General features: G+C 35.0%; 1 protein-coding gene across 7 annotated transcripts in view; it reads right to left on the bottom strand.

Moving 5' to 3' along the window:
- NFXL1 (nuclear transcription factor, X-box binding like 1) overlaps positions 1–19273 on the bottom strand; it is a 73315-nt gene that overhangs the window by 40060 nt on the left and 13982 nt on the right. For all 7 annotated transcript variants that reach the window (XM_045474148.1, XM_045474152.1, XM_045474149.1 and 4 more), the window contains exons 4-12: positions 17414–17523; positions 15174–15307; positions 12097–12275; positions 11703–11864; positions 11267–11367; positions 10507–10621; positions 9237–9361; positions 8430–8552; positions 3625–3715 (exon numbers count right to left, since the gene is read on the bottom strand). In XM_045474148.1, coding sequence (XP_045330104.1) covers positions 3625–3715; positions 8430–8552; positions 9237–9361; positions 10507–10621; positions 11267–11367; positions 11703–11864; positions 12097–12275; positions 15174–15307; positions 17414–17523 — 1140 coding nt within the window. The remainder of the gene's footprint in view (positions 1–3624; positions 3716–8429; positions 8553–9236; positions 9362–10506; positions 10622–11266; positions 11368–11702; positions 11865–12096; positions 12276–15173; positions 15308–17413; positions 17524–19273) is intronic.

Here is a 19273-nt window from a genome sequence, read left to right as displayed (position 1 = left end):
TATCTAGAATGATGAAAAAGGGTATGGAATAATGGTTCCATATGTCTTCTATAACTGTGGATGGTGACAGTTACACAATAGTATCTTCCACATACTTTCCATTAAAGTAATTTTTGTTAGGGCCTAATAAGCTTCTTTTTTAAATAAAAATAAATGCTCTGCCAAAAAAAAAAAAAAAAAAAAGAAGAAGAAGAAGAACCTGGATCTGATCAAACCTCTACATCCCACTAATAATGTAATAATTTATAGGAAATACAGAAGAAAATGTCAAATAATACCACAGAGATGCAATCTGTAATATGTAGACTTTGTGACTAAATAAAGCAACCTGGTTTCTTAAATAAGTGACAAGGGGTAAAAAAAAAAAAAAAAAAAAAAAAGGAGATGGAAGAGGGAAAGTATAGATTCACAGACTTTAGAGACATCAACCAATTGCAATATGTCAATCTTATCAGGTTGTTGATTCTTACAAACTAAAGTAAAAAATGAAGAGATTTATGAGACAAGATATCTAAACAGTGTACGTATAGTAACTATTTTCAGGTTAAGAATCCACATTTTAGAAATGAATACTGAAGGATTCATGGGATTTGCGTCAAAATAAACAAGAGTGGGATATGTTTTCAACACTCCTCTACTAAATATGATGCTTGCTGTACCTTTTTTTTTTTTTTTTTACAGATACTCTGTATCAGGCTAAGGATGTTCCCTTCTATTTCCAGTTAAGTTTCCATCAAATATGGATATTGAATTTCATCAACTGTTTTTTAGACATTTACTTAGTTTCATTTTTCCTTTAAACTACTAATGTGGTAAATCACATTATTAGATTTACTAAAGTTTAACCAATCATATACATTATTGGAATAAACCCAACTTGGTTATGAAAGATTAAGGTTTTAGACAGCTAATACTGTAATACTGAATAGCTGGATTTGACTAGCTGAAACTTTAATATTTTACAAATATTTACGAGTTACAGAGTTTATGAGTTAGATTGGCTGATAATTTTCTCTTAGTTTCCTTGTCAGATGATATAATGGGACATCTTCCTTTTTTACATATACTCTCGAACAGTTTATAAAGAGATTGAATATATGTGTCTTAAATTTTGTTAATGTGTAAAAATCAACTAAGCCTGGTGTTTTCTTGGCAATTCTAAACTACTGATCCAATTTCTTTAATGGTAATATAACTAGATAGGTTTTCTAATTGTAGTAAAGGCCAGCATTTTAGTAACGGTCAACAAGGTCCTATACATATTCTTTCTCCAGCACCCTTCATCCCACCATCTCTTTGACCTCATCTCCTACCCTTTGTCCCTTGAGCACTTACTACAGTCCTCTTTGCAATTCCTTCAAATGCTCCTGTCTCAAGGCCTTTGCAATTACTGCTTTCTTGCCCAAAACACTATTCCACCCTCTTTTTCGCATGGCTTGTATCCCTTACTTCTTTTAGAATTCCTCTCAAATGTCACCTTTCTAGAGTCCTCCCCGATCACACTATATTTTCTTTCTATACTTGTCACTACCTGATATTCATTCATTCTTTCTTTCTTTCTTTCTTTCTTTCTTTCTTTCTTTCTTTCTTTTTCTTTCTTTCTTTCTTTCTTTTTTTCTTTCTTTCTTTCTTTCTTTCTTTCTTTCTTTCTTTCTTTCTTTCTTTCTTTATATTCTAACTGAGGGGAAGTAGTAAAAAAAAAAAAAAAAAAATGTTCCATAAGAGCAGAAGGCACTTTGTCAATATCGTTCAATTATATATTCCCAGTGCCTGGTACTTAGTAGACACTCAAGAACACTTTTTTAATTGAATTAATGAGTAACATTAGAAAAGTTAATGAAATCTGGGGCACCTGAGTGGCTCAGTTGGTTAAGCATCCAACTTCATTCAGCTCAAGTCATGATCTTGCAGTCCATGAGTTTGAGCCCCATGTCAAGCTCTAACCTAACAGCTCAGAACCTGGAACCCGCTTTGTATTCTGTGTCTCCCTCTCTCTCTGCCCCTCCCCTGCTCATGCTCTGTCTCTCTCTCAAAATAATAAACATTAAAAAAATTTTTCTTAAAGTTAATGAAATCTAATGAATCAATGATGTCATATGACTATATAAAAATAAAATTCTTTCAGTAATGGTGAAAACTGAAAAACTAGTCCTAAACTTCACAATTTGAAGACACTATGAGTAGTCCCATGAGAGAACACTCATAGGAAAATGTCTATGGGATTAATAGAATCTGCCACTTTTCCTAACAGGGAGGCAATGTGATATAATGTAAAGATCATTAAAGTTTGAGTTCCCATCTGACCTGCCTGCAACTAGTTCTATGACCTTGGGCCAATAGTCTTTTTGCCTATTTCCTTACTGTACAAAATAACAGCAGCGCAACATATTTTTTGAGGTTTTTGAGGACTAAGAGATTAAGGAAGGTATCAAGCATCCACCTAATCCCACAGTATAGTTTGTCCCAGGTCATAACATTACTAAGTGGCAAAGTCCAGACTTGAACCAGGACCTCTTACCCTAAAGTCCATCCCTTCCTACTACCCTATACAATCAGTGTTCCTTTTTTATATCATCCTACTCCAAATGGGTAAAGTTAACTCAGTTTTTCTTTTTTAAGTTTATTTATTTGAGAGAGACAAAAACAGCATAAGTGGGGGAGGGGCAGAGAAAGGGAGAGAGAATCCCGAGCAAGCTCTGCCCTGCCAGCACAGAGCCCGACTTGGGGCTCGAACTCACAAAACCATGAGATCCTGACCAGAACTGAAACCAAGAGTCAGATGCTTAACTGACTGAGCCACCCAGGCAGTTTTCATTGTCTAATAACTTCAGCAACCCTAAGACCTGTTCAGGAGGTCTGCAAGGTCCCACGTGCTTAGAGTAGTTTTCCAGGTGCTATGGGTCAAGCGGTATAACAGACTGAATGCAGAAGCACACATGTGAATGTAGCCTATCTTCTATCAAGCTGAACAGTAAAGACATTTACAGAAATGTAAAATACCATTCTTCTCACTACATTTGTTTCAGAAAACAGTCATTTTTCACCAAAAAAGTTACTGTATTAAGATGTGATGGGTTTATTACTGCTATTTTTAAATAAAATAATAAATATTATTACATTGTATTTTAACTTCAAATACAACAAATATCAATAGATGAAACTAACATTAACAAAAGGTCTTTGGGTACAAAAAGAATGTAAAAGGATCTTGGGACCAAAAAGGCTGAGAACACTGGCTTAGGATACATCCAATCCCTTACTAGATGTCTATTCCATATAAATGTCTAATATTCAAAATAATGCTGAAAAACCTAAGAACATAATAACTAAAAACTGTGGGGGAGATGCTGGGAAGAAGTAAGGAAACAACATGGTATTATGGAAAGAACTTTTATATGTAGAAAGCCTGTGTTCAAATCTTACCCATATTTCTTTACTAGGTATTTCCCTGAGTAAGTCACTGAAGTATCTTTGGCTTCAATCTCCTTGTCCATAAAATAGGGATACTGGTGCTGCCCTACGTTCTCAAGGTTGTTAAGAGTAAGATAATGAATATAAAACTCTATCAACTATAATGCACTGTATAAATACAAACAAAAAATTACAGCTATTATTAAATTTTACCTCTATGGCAGACAGATGGACATTTATGGTTCCTACATCCTAAAGTCCGTCCACAGTTTTGATCACAAGGTGGACAGTTTCCAGGACAACACTGAAGGGAAAGCAATATACAGAGAACAGGTCACTTGAAAACCACACATAATATGAATGTCATTATTCTCAGAACTTATGAAAAGCAAAAGAACTTTTCACCATAAGAATAAAAGTATTCAAGAGTATCCACATTCTTCTAAGTAGACAGACTGTATTAAGAACTTATAAATGTAAATAGACAATGACCTAATTTAATGAAATTAAGCTAAGGTTTCTTGCCCTTCAGTTAATTATTCTGTGACTAACAACAGTCCCATTAGATAATTTCATTTCTACTTATCTATGCAGAGATTGCCAGCATTAACCAAAGGAACGGATCTGGTCAACTCCTATAGTCAATTTAGGCAATTAGTCTATTTTTTAAATTTAATGAAAATAAATCAATGTATAGTTCAATGTATAGATTAGTTTGGCAGTTATTTTCTTAAAGTTTATTTATTTATCTTCAGAGAGAGAGAGAGAGAGAGAGAGAGAGAGAGTAGGGGAAGGGCAGAGAGGGAGAGAGAGAATCCCAAGCAGGCTGCTCACCGGCAGCACAGAGCCTGATGTGGGGCTCAAACTGACGAACCACAAGACCATGACCTGAGTTGAACGCTTAACCAACTGAGCCACCCAGGCACCCCAGCAGTTATTTTCAAACCATGGAATCAAAGACTAAAGGAGAGAAAAAGAGAAAGGCTAATTGTTTCTAACTTTGTTTGGTCACCTCTCTGTTTTCCAATCCATTCGTGCAAACTTCTCCCAATTTTCATTCATGAACACAAAGCAACTAACTACTTAAAGCCCATCTTGCCATGCTAACTCCTTCCTTGGCCTCTCATATATCCAAACTTTGGAGAAAAAAATACTACAACTGTCTTAAAGAAACTTAGGGTTGTAACCTACTTAAGAACAAGTTTCAGTATATAAAAATAACTCAGAACATGCAGTATTGAAAAACAATTAAAAGTCAAAATAGTTCATTCAATTAGACAAATATTTACCAAGTAAAACTATGTGCCTATCATTCTGCCAGTTAACAGTGGGAGAAAAGAAAGTTATGTGGTCTGTGACTTAATAAGACTTTTGACATTTCTGTTTTTGACCATGGAGGAATAACAATCAGATTTACTCTATCTTAAACAACTAGAATATCATACAAAATATATGAAACAACAGACTATGGACATTAGACAATTAGACAGCATAAGACAGCAACCCTAAAAGAAGAGAAACAAACAATGTGAGTCTTATGATAGCACTTGCTCAGACCTGGAGGCTACAGGACAAGGAAGAAGATCACAAGCAGAGTCTGGTGGTCTCACCAAGCTGAGAAGACAAAATTCATAGTTCAGAGAGGTCAGTGTGGCTTGAATTTGTGGAGAAGTGGTAGCAGTACAGAAAAAGCTCTGTAGAACTTACAAAAGGACCTCTCAAGTCTTTGGCTAAGTACTGGTCTTTACATGTGTGAAGCAGAAACTATTCAAAATCTGAGAAAGAACCAGTAGAAGAAGGTACAACTGTTTCCAGAGATTATTCAAGACTAGAAATAGGTTGTGCTCCCTATGGCCAGAATAGAAGAACTTCCTAACACACAGGCATCACCTAGAGTACTTACAAGAATTATTGCCTCAGTAGCGACACCAAATTAGTCCTAACTAAAAGGGTGGCCTCAAAACACCTAATAAAATTAAACCTGAAAAGAACCAAATGATTTCTACATAACTTGACTTCAAAACAGAATAAAGCTTAAAAATATTTAAAGACATACAAAACAAACCCCCAGCATCCAAAAATGTAAAGTTCACAATGTCTGAAAACTAATCAAAAATTACCAATCAGAAAAATATAATCCAAAAGAAGAAAAGTCAGTCAATAGAAATAGGCCCAAACATGATAGATGACAGAATTAGAAGGCAAAGACATTAAAATGGGCATTGTAAGTATAGCCCATCCATATATTCAAGAAGATAGAGGAAAGCATGAGCATGGTAAGGAAAGACATGGGAGATATAAAAAAAGACCCAACTCCAACTCTCAGAGATGAAAAAATACTATATCTGAGATGAAAAAACACAGGCAGATATAAATATCAAATTAGATAATGTAGAAGAAAATAAGTGAACTTGAAGACAAAGTTACATAAACTAAAATAAAACACATAAATTACAAGGACTAAATAATAAATGGAGCATCAGTGAGCTGTAGGACTTCAAGCTGCATAACATACATGTCTTTGGAGTCTCAGAAGGCAGTGCACGTGGGAAAAATATTTGAAGAAACAAAGACTGAAAATTTCACAATTTGATAAAAACTATAAACAGATCCAAAGAAGCTCAACAAAAACTAAGCTAAAGAAACACAAAGAAAGCCATACGAAGGAACACCGCAAATAAACTGCTGAAAACCAACAGTATAGAGAAAAATATCTAAAAATACCCAAAGGAAAGAAGAGGCATTACATGCAGAGGAAGAAAGATAACAATCACAGCACACTCTTTGTCGGGGGGAAAAAAAATGCAAGCTAAATGATAATGGAGCAACATCTTTAAAGGATGGGAGAAAAGTTATCAAACTAGAATTTTACCATAGAACTATGTTTCACAAAGGCTAAAGGTAGTTTATGAAAGTTGAAAGACGTCATGACCAACATTACAAAAAACGTTAGAAGTCCGCTGACAGAAAAAAAATGAAAACAGAAACCCCAATCTATGTAAAAGGATGAAAAGCACCAGAAGTAGTGAGTTTGATGATAAATATAAAAGACTACTTTTCTTATTTTTTCAAACTCTTTAAAATATATCTATTTAAAGCAAAAGTAAAATTAATGTATTTGGAGTTTATAAAATACATGTATATAAAATGTGTGAGAATCCAATAAAAGAGTTAAAATGTAATCATGGAAAAACGATACTCAATTAAACAGAAAACAAAAAGATGGTAAAAGAAAAAACAACAGATGGACAAATAGAAAATAAATAGCAAATGACAGATTTAAATACTACCATACTAAAGATCACATTAAAAGTGTGTTTTGGGCAGGGGGAGGGGCATCTGGGTGGCTCAGTCAGATGAGCATCCGACTTCACCTCAGGTCATGATCTTGCAGTTCATGAGTTCGAGACCCACATTGGGCTTGCTGCTGTCAGCAAAAATAAATAAACTTAAAAAAACTTTTTTTGAAGTTTGTTTTTTAGAGCGAGGAAGAGACAGAGTGTGAGCATGAGTGACAGAGGGACAGAAAGAGAGGGAGAGAATCCTAAGCAGGCTCTGCGCTGTCAGCTCGGGGGTGGGGCTCAATCTCATGAACCGTGAGATCATGACGTGAGCTGAAATCAAGAGTCAGACACTTAACCAACTGACCTACCCACGTGCCCCAAAGATCATATTAAATGTCAATGATTTACAGCCAAATTAAATGACAAAGACTGTCAATGTTTAAAGTGGAAGATCTTATAAAATAAAATCTATATGTGATCTATAAGAAATCCACTTTATTTTGAGAGAGAGAGAGTACATGTGCATGTGAGCAGGGGAGGGGGGAGAGAGAGGGGGAGTGAGAGAATCTTAAGCAGGCTCCACACACAGCACAGAGCCCTATTCGGGGCTTGATCTCATGACCCTGAGATCCTGACCTGAGGTGAAATCAAGAGTTGGTTGCTTAAATGACTGAGCCACCCAGGCACCCCAGGAAATCTACTTTAAAGATAAGATATTCATACCTTAAAAGTTAAAAGTAAAAGAATGGGAAAAGATACCCATGTTAACGTTAAACAAAACAAAGTTGGTATCACTATATCTAAATGGATTTAGGCACAAGAAAACCTTACCAGAAGGGTAAGGGATAATTCACAATGATAAACAGGACTCAAAAAACCCCACAAATCTACAGACTCAATAAAATACTCCAGTCAACCTTATATAGAACCAAGTGTTTATAAATAAGATTTGAACACTAAAAGTTAAGCCTCTACCACCAAATGAACTATCACGCTAACACTGCTATGATGATTTAAAATCCAGGGAACAGGGGCGCCTGGGTGGCTCAGTCGGTTAAGCGTCCGACTTTGGCTCAGGTCATGATCTCGCGGTTCGTGAGTTCAAGCCCCGCGTCGGGCTCTGTGCTGACAGCTCAGAGCCTGGAGCCTGTTTCGGATTCTGTGTCTTCCTCTCTCTCACTGACCCTCCCCCATTCATGCTCTGTCTCTGTCTCAAAAATAAATAAACGTTAAAAAAAAAAAAAAAAAAAAAAAGACTTAAAATCCAGGGAACAGAAACAGCCCAGGAACCAAGTTGAAAGGCTTATGTCCAGGACCAAAAAGACCCATCATTTAAACAACTTGATAAGATTTCCCACTGATATAAACAATTAAGATTACTCTAAGACAGAGCCGCCTGAGTGGCTCAGTTGGCTGAGCATCCAACTCCTGATTTCGGCTCAGGTCATAATCCCAGGGTTGTGGGATCAAGCCCTGCAGTCAGGCTCCACACTGAGCGTGGAGTGGGCTTAAGATTCTTTCTGTCTCCCCCTCTGCCTCTCTCCCCCCTGCTCTCTCTCTCTCTCTCTCTCAAATAAAAAAAATTAATCTAGAACATTTATTAGTATTTCATATGGAAAGCAAAGAATATGCTTGAACATCTGAAGAACAAATCATGGTAACACTTATCACAGGCACAAAAAGGACAAATTCAAGACGGTTTTTCAAACAGTTTCCCAAGCTTCCTACACATACCTTTCTCCTACACTGATGCTTCTGACAGTCCCGCATCTTAACACACTTAGTTTCACACAGATAAGGTTTATGACATGGCATTCGTTTTGTATGCTTTCCACAGCGACACTGCTTTTCCACTTCCTGGAAATATCGAATAAACGCTATTAAAACCAACTTTTGTTGACTTTTTTTCCACATTGCAATCTCTATAATCAGTAAAAAATGAAGAAAAGTTTTACAAAAATTTCATACAAAGGCTTTACCAAAAATAAAGCTAAATTTCCTTAAAATATTGTTTGTATCTTACTTTGCTCCAACAAAGACTTCATAGAATTTCATTATAGTAAAAATTGGATATTAAATAGTAAAACAATACCACACATTAAAATCACATCTAGTTATACCATACCATCTGCACATCTTGTCTCAGTATAATAAAATAAATTAGATTATCTAGTAATATGGTCAAAACCAAAATGACATATATAACTTTAACATCTCACTTCTAGGCATTTGTTTCTTTCATTATCACTAGGTCAACTTTATCAGTGCCTTGAGTGTCTTCTGGTAACAACCAACCCCGAGCTGGATTATGAAAATAACAACATACAAACTTTTACCAAACACAATCAAACAAAAGGTAATTTTTAAATTTGATTGTTGGCATACTCTCTTGCTTCTCCACCATAAATATTAGGTCACTAAACTCATACAGATCATGACATAGCTATTTATATAAATAATGGAAAACAATTACAGAATAATCTCACTTGACATATTATGCTAGGTGGTTCTTAAAATTAATTACTACAGGAGATGACTAACTTGTCTACATGTTTCACAAGGACCTCGGTGACAACGCTGTGAACATCTATGGATTCCACATTCAAGTACTTTGTCACAACTGTCTCCACAAGTTGGCACATCTTCTGTACAAGGCAAAGAAAACTCTAAGAGCAGACAAAAAGTCAAAGTTAATAAGATACATTACTATAAAGCACTAATAACATGCCATATTCTTTTGACTTCCTAAAGAATGGCAACCCTCTCAGACTATGAATTTTTGTACGTACATAATTTTTAGAAACAGTTAAAAAATTTTTACTTCTTTTTTGAGAGAGAAAGAGAGACAGAGAGAGTGAGCAGAGGAGGGGAAGAGAGAGAGGGAGACACAGACTCTGAAGCAGGCCCCAGGCTCCGAGCTGTCAGCACAGAGCCCGACAATGGGGCTCGAACCCACAGACCGTGAGATCATGACCTGAGCCAAAGCTGGAGGCTTAACCAACTGAGCCACACAGGTGCCCAGCAACAGTTACATTTAATAAAAATAATCCCTAGTAAAAAAGTTTGTTTTTTAAAAAGAATGTGACACATGACAAGTTACCATCCTCAAAAAGCATGTGTTTATGAGCTAACTATTTCAGAAATACTTATCTCAATAAAAGAGTAAGACCATGTACACCTCTATGAAGAATTAGACAATCTATAGAATTATAAAAGGAAAATTTGCTCTTAACCTCACAGGATTAGAAAAAAAAGGAAAGATGTAGACTTGAAACCATTATGAAACTAATCTTTAACATAAACATAGTAAGACAAATATTGCCAATAATCTTATAAACACGTGTGCTGGTACAGCTGGTACAGAGTCAAAGACTCAAACTACAACCTTCTGTGCCTTATCTCAAAGCAGCCAAAAGTTAAATTCACCTGTAACCTAATACATAATAATGACAAGTCTCTGATCATGAGGTTTCCTTTATTGCCAGGCACTACATCAAATACTTTATGTGCATTTTATCATTTCATTCTCTTTATTTTATAAGGAAGGTACTATTACTGTCCCCATTTAACTTTAGAAAACTATTATTTCATGAACGTGGGTTTTGAACCAGGACATGCCTGACTCCAAAGTCTGAGTTCTTAACCCACCAAGTTATAGTGTCCTTTCACCAAACGTAAAGAAATCTAGTATCATATTTGTATTATTACCAAATCTACATTATGAACTCCCAGAGAAGTCTAATTTAATTAGGAAAGTACTCTAATGAACATGATAATCATATTCCGTTAAAGGTTTAAAAAAAAGCCTTACTTGACTTCTGACAGGGACAGAACCTTTTCCCAGACCGAGGACATTCTCCACAAGCACCAACATGGCAAACTTGCTCACATGTATGATGACCACATGGCAGTGTTTTTCCACACACCTAAAATAAAATGCAACAAGCAGTAGTGAAGGACTTAAAAGTTACAAAGCCTTTGTGCACGACATAACTCATTTTTTGATCATTAGCAACTAATGTTCTTCCTATTATGCTTTGTATCTTACACGTATCATATACATGTAAACATATACACATACATACATATACACACACACATACATACACACACGTTTCCTATGTACCAAAGGGTATATTCTAAAAATAAAAGGAAAAAAGTACATGTAGCTTCACATGGCCATCTACCAAAGAATTCCAAATGGTACGAAAACCATGTCAATTCTTGGACAATCTACAAAATCAATCCTACTTCCTCACCTGGATGAAGTTAAGAAGAGAGTGGTGTCAGTTCAAGAGAAGGGAAAGACAAGGAAGGTGGGTGAGACAGCAAGAAGCAGAGCACATATGTACTAAATCCAAAATTCAACAAATAGCTATTAATTTGAAAAAGAAAATTTCTCCTAGTCATTAAAATTGTATTAAATTGGAAAACAGTTTCCTGAAACATGAAAGTAATTCATTGAGTCACCATTCTTCTCCTTTTATCCAACTAAACCTAATTAGCACCTCTAACTGCTTATGCTCTCTGCAGTCTTTACTTCCCAGCCCTCCAAATGCACATGCACTTACTTGATCACAGTGCCACAGTGGACTGGCGCAGCTTCTTTCAGTGGCTTGTTTCCCACAGACACACTTTTGTCTACTGACTCGTGGACAGGGAGGACAATTTCCTAAAGTCACAATGATAAATTAGCATAGAAACGTTATAAAAACAATAAACACTGCTTTGATTTAAAAAAATTTTTTAATGTTTATTTATTTTTGAAAGAGAGAGAGACAGAGAGCACAAGCAGGGGAGGGGCAGAGAGAGAGGGAGACACAGAATCTGAAGCAGACTCCAGGCTCTGAGCTGTCAGCACGGCGCCTGATGCAGGGCTCGACTCACCGCGAGCTCATGACCTGAGCCAAAGTCGGACACGTTAATCAACTGAGCCACCCAGGTGCCCCAACGCTGCTTTGATTTTTACCTAAAAAGTCAAAACACCTTAGAGGTATGACCTTTTACCTGCATGACAAGGACTTTCACATTTATGTTGTCCACAAAGCAACTTGCGCCCACACGGAAGCTGACAGGACCATTCTTTGGCACTGCACCTACGAGGGATCGGTTTTGCTTTCTTACAGTAACAAGTAGTTGTGACCATCTTTGGACAAGGAGGGCAGGGACCTAGAATCCAATGAAAGGAAAAACAAAATCGTAAGTCAAAATTTAAAACTTTCAATTCCTACACCTACAGGTAATTTGTAAAGCTGTCTTTAGTGATACCTTAAAAACCACGCCCTTCTGATACCTTCTTACGTACACGTAAGCTCGGAATTAAACCTTCACAATTTTTTTTTTTGCCTCAACATAAGAAATAACCACCCACGAATAATCAGAAATGTGATATATAGCTCACCTGGATGACAGAGGAGCAAACACTTATGGCCACAAGGAGGTTTAAATTCTCTCTCACATACTTGGCCACATGAATGAGGCACAAGCCATGGATCCAAAGGTGGATCTTCTACTTTTCCACAGTAGCAGTAGTACCTACTAGGTGTGTCAGATCGCTTGTATTCAAATCTACATTTTGGACTACAAAAAAATAATAATAATAAAATTATGAAATGAATTTCATTTTTTAAAAGTGACACAAGGGAAAGGAATATAAATATACTGAGTACAATATACTCAATTTTATGTTAATATACCACCCACTCCATCTTTATGTTAGTATGAAATAAGATTTTACAAAAGCCATTTTCAACAATCTAGAACAGCTCTGTCCAATATGATTTCTTGAGATGATGGAACTGTTCTACTACCTGCCATGTCCAGGACAGTAGACATTAGCCACATATGACCAATGAGCACTTAAAATGTGGCTGATACATACAATTAAGGAAGAAACAGAAATTTTCATAATTTTTCAAAATTTAAATAACCACATGTGACTAGCTGGTGCTATATGAAACATAGTTAGAATGAAGCTACAAAAAGAAAGGCACATTAGCTTTCTACTAAGCAGATGAACTTTTTTCCTGAGGTATTCACTCTAATTTTTATAAAGCTCAATGTTTTAAAAGTTTGGTTGGGTGATGTGCAAATAAGTAAAATATACTGGCAACTGTGAACAGAAGAGAGAAACCAGATTATAGGCAGGCAATGCAGCAGCAAGAAACTGGCCTAAAATCCACAATTAAAGGGGAATATCCTTTAAAGAATGAATGTTTCTACATCTAATACAAAATAGATATATTCCAAATGTGCCTCAAAGAAAGTTCAAATATTGTCTCACATCCTCTGTTAAAGCAGATTCTTACCTAGTAAGATTTTTAAAAAGCACTGTTAACCTTAAGCTCTATCAAATTCACTTGTAGATCATACATCACTTCATTCTAAAAAGATGCTCTAACCCTTACTATCCTGCAGACAAATGAGTACAGTTAGTACACTGTACTGGAAAAAGTCATGTCATCACTTTCTCTTGTATCATATATATTCTCGTTGTCCTGAGAACATGTTCTGTTTCCAAAATAATATTTTTTCACAAAAATACTCAGAATAATGACAGATATTTGTTCTTGTAATCAAAAATCAAAAACAAAATACCATGTCTCATCTAAACATTCATTTAGACGCTCCTCTAGAATTTTGCTGGAAGAGTTATAATTTTCCTTTACTAAAGGACAAATGGCTACATTCCTCTAAGCTAGTGTGGAGGGGGATGTGTACTTTAAATAAGGCTAGATATGGATGACTAAAACGCAACTCACAAAACCCTAATACTGCCTGCCCAACAGTGAGGCTGAATTACTCCGAGAGACTGGGAGAGATAAGAACATTATGTGCAAATGCATGTGTTATTTAAAATAATGGCATGCAATAATGAAATGTAATTAGGCCATATCTTATTTATAAACAAGCAATATCTTAGTAGAAACATATAGTTTAAATGTTTGAATTCCACAAAAACAACCAATTTAAAACCATTAATACTTTTATCAAGTTCTAGCTCCATCTTGATGAGGATTAAACAAAATCCAGACTAGTCATTGATTTTCCTTCTTAAGAAAGGTAAAGTACAGAATGCAAAGATTACTACTACACGGTTGATTCAATTTTTTGTTCCTTTTAGATTTAAGTGAAGAGTAGCAGTTCATTCATCTCTTAACTGGTTACTTCCCAGCACTGTGGCAAAATGACCTCTTAAAAAAGAAGTGAGAAGGGCAAGGGTGATAAAAAGTATACACAAAGTTTAGATCTCTAAAACTAAGCCAGAGTATCTAGTTCAATTCTGTACCTATTGAACACTGAAATTCTCCCACAAATAAATAAGATGGAATAGCAAAACAAATATAGACCGAAATTTTAAAATGTTTCAGAAAAGCTAATATTCATTGAAGAGAAAACAAATAATATCTCTAAAAGTAGTACTACAAGCGAGAACTCAGTAGAATAGAGAAAGCACTGAATTTAGAGGTCAGAAATCCTAGGTTTCAAATGCTGGCTTCACCATTTAAGAGTAAGAGAAGACTGAACATATCAATTTGCTTTATCAACTTCAATATCCCCATTATTAACATGGGAATATAAACCCTCACAGAATGCTGAGAATTATTTTTAAAGTAGCGTGTCTAAATGTTTTTTAAAAACTACACTACCACAATTTTACAAATGTATCAGTATTTGTAGTAAAAAGGGGAGGTCCAATATGGATCCAGATTTTCTGAGGTCTGAATCTTACACAATTTGGGCGCCTCTGTTAAGAAAAAGAACATAAAATTACAAATATGAGTTACAAAAGTGAATATTTATATGAACACAGAATTCCTAAAGTTTATGCTTCATTACCCTGACAGTAAGTCTACCCTCTGAGCTGCCAGTATGGATTAATTTTTTATTATCTTTATTTAGCAGAGATATAAATTCTCCACACCCCAATTCTTTCTGGAAATGTAACAGAAGTTCACAAATACTCATCAACAATAAGCATACTAATAAATAAATGTGGAGAAACTGGTAAGGCTGGATAACATACACCTGCAGTTTGAGAGATTTCAGAGATAAACCCGGGAAGGCTATGATCAAAATACATTAGATGACAGTCTTCTACAACGTGATACTAATTAATGTATACTAACAGTAACTCCAGAAAAGAAGTACCAGAATTATGAAGGATTCTAGTCCTATAGAATTTTAAAGAAATGAAAGTTCTTTAAAAAGGATAATTAAGGAGTCGTTTTGCAGAAGAAAAAGTCTGAACGCTTTATTAGTTTTTGAAAGGAACTAGTAGTTACACAAATTAAAAAAAAAGAAAAAAAAAAAAAAGAAAGAAAGAAAAAGCCATTACCAAAGTTCCTTAACTTCACAAACCAAATGACTAATTGAAAACCCAACATGGATACTGAAACTGCCAATAAAGCAACTTTTGAGCTACAATTTTCATTTATTTTACAACTTACTGTTCCAACTAAATTAGCAAAAAGTTACCATGGCCAAGGATAATCTCTTTTTCCAAAATCGTCATCTGTCAAAGGAGAAGATACTAGAAACTGGCTATCTTTAGCCCACTTCTGGATACAGGGCATGTGAAATATACAGAAACATCCTGAACAGCTCCAAACCTAAGAAAAAGGTATCAGAAATTAACACGCATGCCATGATTTTCTTTGATAATTCCGCAATACTTTAAAATGAGCGTCCCATAAAATTATTTTGAAGGGCTACCGAAGTAGAAAGGAAAAAAATTTTTCCTTCCGTTCTAATAGAAGAAATGTTCTTCATAACTATTTATTTAAGCATAAAACACTTTGAATAAAAAGTGTTTTTACCCCAATTCATTACCCCGATTCATTTAGCTAGAAATAACTACTACTAACATTCTGAATGATCTCCAATGCTTTTGGTATATATTACAAACTTTTCTAAAAATAAGGTTATGCTGTACTGATATGTATAAGCATTTACTGTTATTAAATATGTTCATACATGATATTTACAGCTATACAGTGTATCATGTAGGTTTATATATTGCCATTTATTTAACCGATTTCTTTTTAGACATTTAGGTATTTCCAATCATAAATAATGCCACCAAGGAATCCTGAAATATAATATGTACATATATTCTCTACATAGCCCCTTTGTTATGTAAAATCTTGTAACCTAGCATTTAATGTTAAATTCCAAAAATTAAGTGAGCAAAAAACTTAAGTATATATATATACTTATATATATATATATATACCTAGTATATATATATATATATATATATATATACCTAGTATATATATATATATATATATATATATATATATATACACACAAATATATATATATATTTAGTATATATATATATACTAAAACTTGAAGAATAATAGTAAAGTAGTTTAATTTTTAAAACTTGCCAACATTTCAATGACAAAAATCAATTCTGCTTTCATTTTAACATTTGGCAACTATTCGATACAATCAGACAAGTAGCATAACGCATAAACTGCAATAGAATTAAAAAAATAAGGCAATTTCTTAGTTTCAGTTAGCCCTAAAGCAGTGACTGAATAAAGAACTGGTATGCAGCAATGAGGGGACAAGGTGGGGAAGAGGAAATGTTAATAAATAGTAAATTGTTGAGCTGATTAGCACTAAGGGCCAAAGTTCAGTCCTGTTAGGGACCCTGTGGAGAACCATGTAAAACACATCTCAATTACCCAGGCCCCAACCCCTAGCAGAGAGGATGTTGGGACATTCATCCACCAATTAATTTCATGTGAAAGAATGTTGCCCCAAGGGGCATTAACTCCCCTATGCTTGTGCACAATGCCTGTGTACTACCTGAGTCAGTTCCCAAGAAGAAAGGTTAACTAAGGTTAAAAAAAAATAAATCTACATACACAGCAAGTGTTTAAGGTGGGACTATAACCATATGCGGAAAAACTATTCACCCACTGCACTTGAGATCAGAGTAAGTCACCAGATGTGACACCAAAGGCACATGCCATCTATATCTATCCTATCCAATGCATGTTAAATTTCTGATTCACTCTACACAACCAACTCAATTGATCTGCCCTGATTTTCTGTGTCTAGGCAATGCTGCTGTAACAGCAGATTAATCTGAATCTAACTGAGTCTACCATATTCAGTCATTACTTCCCCTTAACTGCTTCTTTAATGCCCTTTTAATTTATGCCCTTATTTATTTATGGATAACTTCATCATTAGACCATAGCAGCACCTCTAAGTCCATGAGTTTTATCTGAATCCATCTCTCCCCAGTGACCCTAGTCATTTTCTACAGTGTCTTCAACACAAAAGAAGCTCACTCCAGGCTCTACTTCCTTGAAGGCAGGGACCATATCTACCTTTTTTTTTTTTTTAACCCTGCTGAAAGTAGTGAAACATAGTGCATTTTAACATTTTAGTATTTGTGGGAATCTCTAAAGTACAGATGCTATGCTTTATCAAACTGAGATGTACATTAAAACTGAAGATACTTGCTTCACTTATTAAGAGTGCTAAAAATACTGGATGCTCCTTTAGAGGTAATTTTTTCAAATTTAGATTCACAAAATGAAAATCAATTCATAAACAAAAATCACAAATGAAGCATTTTTTAACAAAAACAAGCAAAAGAATAATAATAAATAAAATAAAATAATAAATAACTATAAATGCAAAATAAGATATTTTGGGAAGATACATTAATATAGGTAAAGAGAAAAACTTACTGCTTGGTTTCTCTTCACTGAAGCAATACAAATTAAGCAAGTCATGGCCCCTGCTTGGAAAGCTTCATGTACGTACTGTTTGGTTCTCTCTAATTCACGCATATCTCCATCTTGAAATTTAAAAATTGAAAATTTCATGTTAAGCAACATCTGAAAATAACACAAACTCACTAATAGCATCACATTGAGGACTGAAGCCATATCAATTGCTTGAAATACAGTTGAAAAATGAGAAGTTAAAAAAAAAAAAAGCAACCAATGAGCTGCCAAAAGGTCACAAAGTACATGTACTAAATCTTATGTACATGATTTAAAAACAGTACATCCGCCCTCTCAGAACATACTTGCTTTTACTGCTATTACCGTCCTTAGCAAATTTGGTGGGGGCAGAGCCATAGGCAAGAGCTCCAAGATGTCCAGTAACTAAGGAAAAGCATACCTAAAAGCAAAGTGAAAGAAGCTGGAAAGTCAAAGCTCAGCAGAGCCATTTAGCCTAAATATAAGTGTGTGTGCTGAGACACAGTATATTCTTAATAAAACGTGTTAAATGAAGTGATCCCAAGGTCGTTACACTATGATAACCTTGTTTCATTAAATTATGTTCACAACTTTACTTAAAAGGGGAACACGAACTTCTTAGAAAATACTACCAAACTGTATTTTCTGTAAGCAATTATTGAGCATTTATTTGATAGGCACTATACTATTTGTATTTTAGTGGGATTAAATAAGCTACTGATGTGAGAACAATTAAGTAACTTCAGTCTGACTAAACGTGAGCCTTACTTGACCACTATGCTATGCTGCCTCTAAATGTTACTACAAGAGATCCAAGAAGTAACAGGCTGAAAAACTACCTCAAAGCATACGATCTTTAAGAACCTGAGTCACTTTAGTGTAAGAGAAATAAAACTACATGCCCTTGGTACAATAAAGATTCCTCAATAGAGGTTGACTGAATCTCGAAGAAAAGTAGACAAATAGCATAAACTATCAAGGCAATACAATGGTTCAAACCAAAACTTAAGTCACCAAAGAGAAAAGTCAAATAAAAAGGACACGTGGCTAATTCTTTACTTTCTGAAATCACCCAAGTAAACACAGCACTTTACAAAAACTTGCTCTACCTTGATAACTTACTCTATAAACAAATATAATTTAGAATATTAAACAAAATATACATAAATTCACTCCCATAACTATAAATTATAAAATTATTAAAGACAATTGCTTTATTTTTTTTTTAATTTTTTTAACGTTTATTTATTTTTGAGACAGAGAGAGACAGAGCATGAACAGGGGAGGGGCAGAGAGAGAGGGAGACACAGAATCTGAAACAGGCTCCAGGCTCTGAGCTGTCAGCACAGAGCCCGACGCGGGGCTCGAACTCACGGACCGTGAGATCATGACCTGAGCTGAAGTCGGACACTTAACCGACCAAGCCACCCAGGCGCCCCTACAATTGCTTTATTTTAAATAAACATTGAAGTTTAAAGAGTATCCTTAAAGGCAGACTTAATGATCATATTCTGTGAGCTTCCTTTGCTTTTCAACATAGTTGGCTTTAACAAATGGACAGCAGACCCCTGAACAACCATGCAGTCAAAAATCTGGGTATATAGCTTGTGACTCCCTAGAACTTAACTGCTAGTAGCCAACTGCTGACCGGAAGCCTTACTGATAACATAATCAATTAACACATATTTCATATGTTGTGTATGTATTACATGCTGTATTCTCAAGTTAGAAAATAGGAAATGTTATTAACAAAATCATAAGGAAGAGAAAATGCATTTACAATACTGTACATAAATTTATGTTTTAAAAAAACACACATAAGTGGACCCACAGCTCAAGCCC

Source organism: Leopardus geoffroyi, chromosome B1 (assembly GCF_018350155.1).
Source record: "Leopardus geoffroyi isolate Oge1 chromosome B1, O.geoffroyi_Oge1_pat1.0, whole genome shotgun sequence".
In the NCBI taxonomy this organism is placed as follows: domain Eukaryota; kingdom Metazoa; phylum Chordata; class Mammalia; order Carnivora; family Felidae; genus Leopardus; species Leopardus geoffroyi.
The sequence above is the reverse complement of the archived record's forward strand: the minus strand, read 5'-3'. Positions and strand labels throughout refer to the sequence as shown.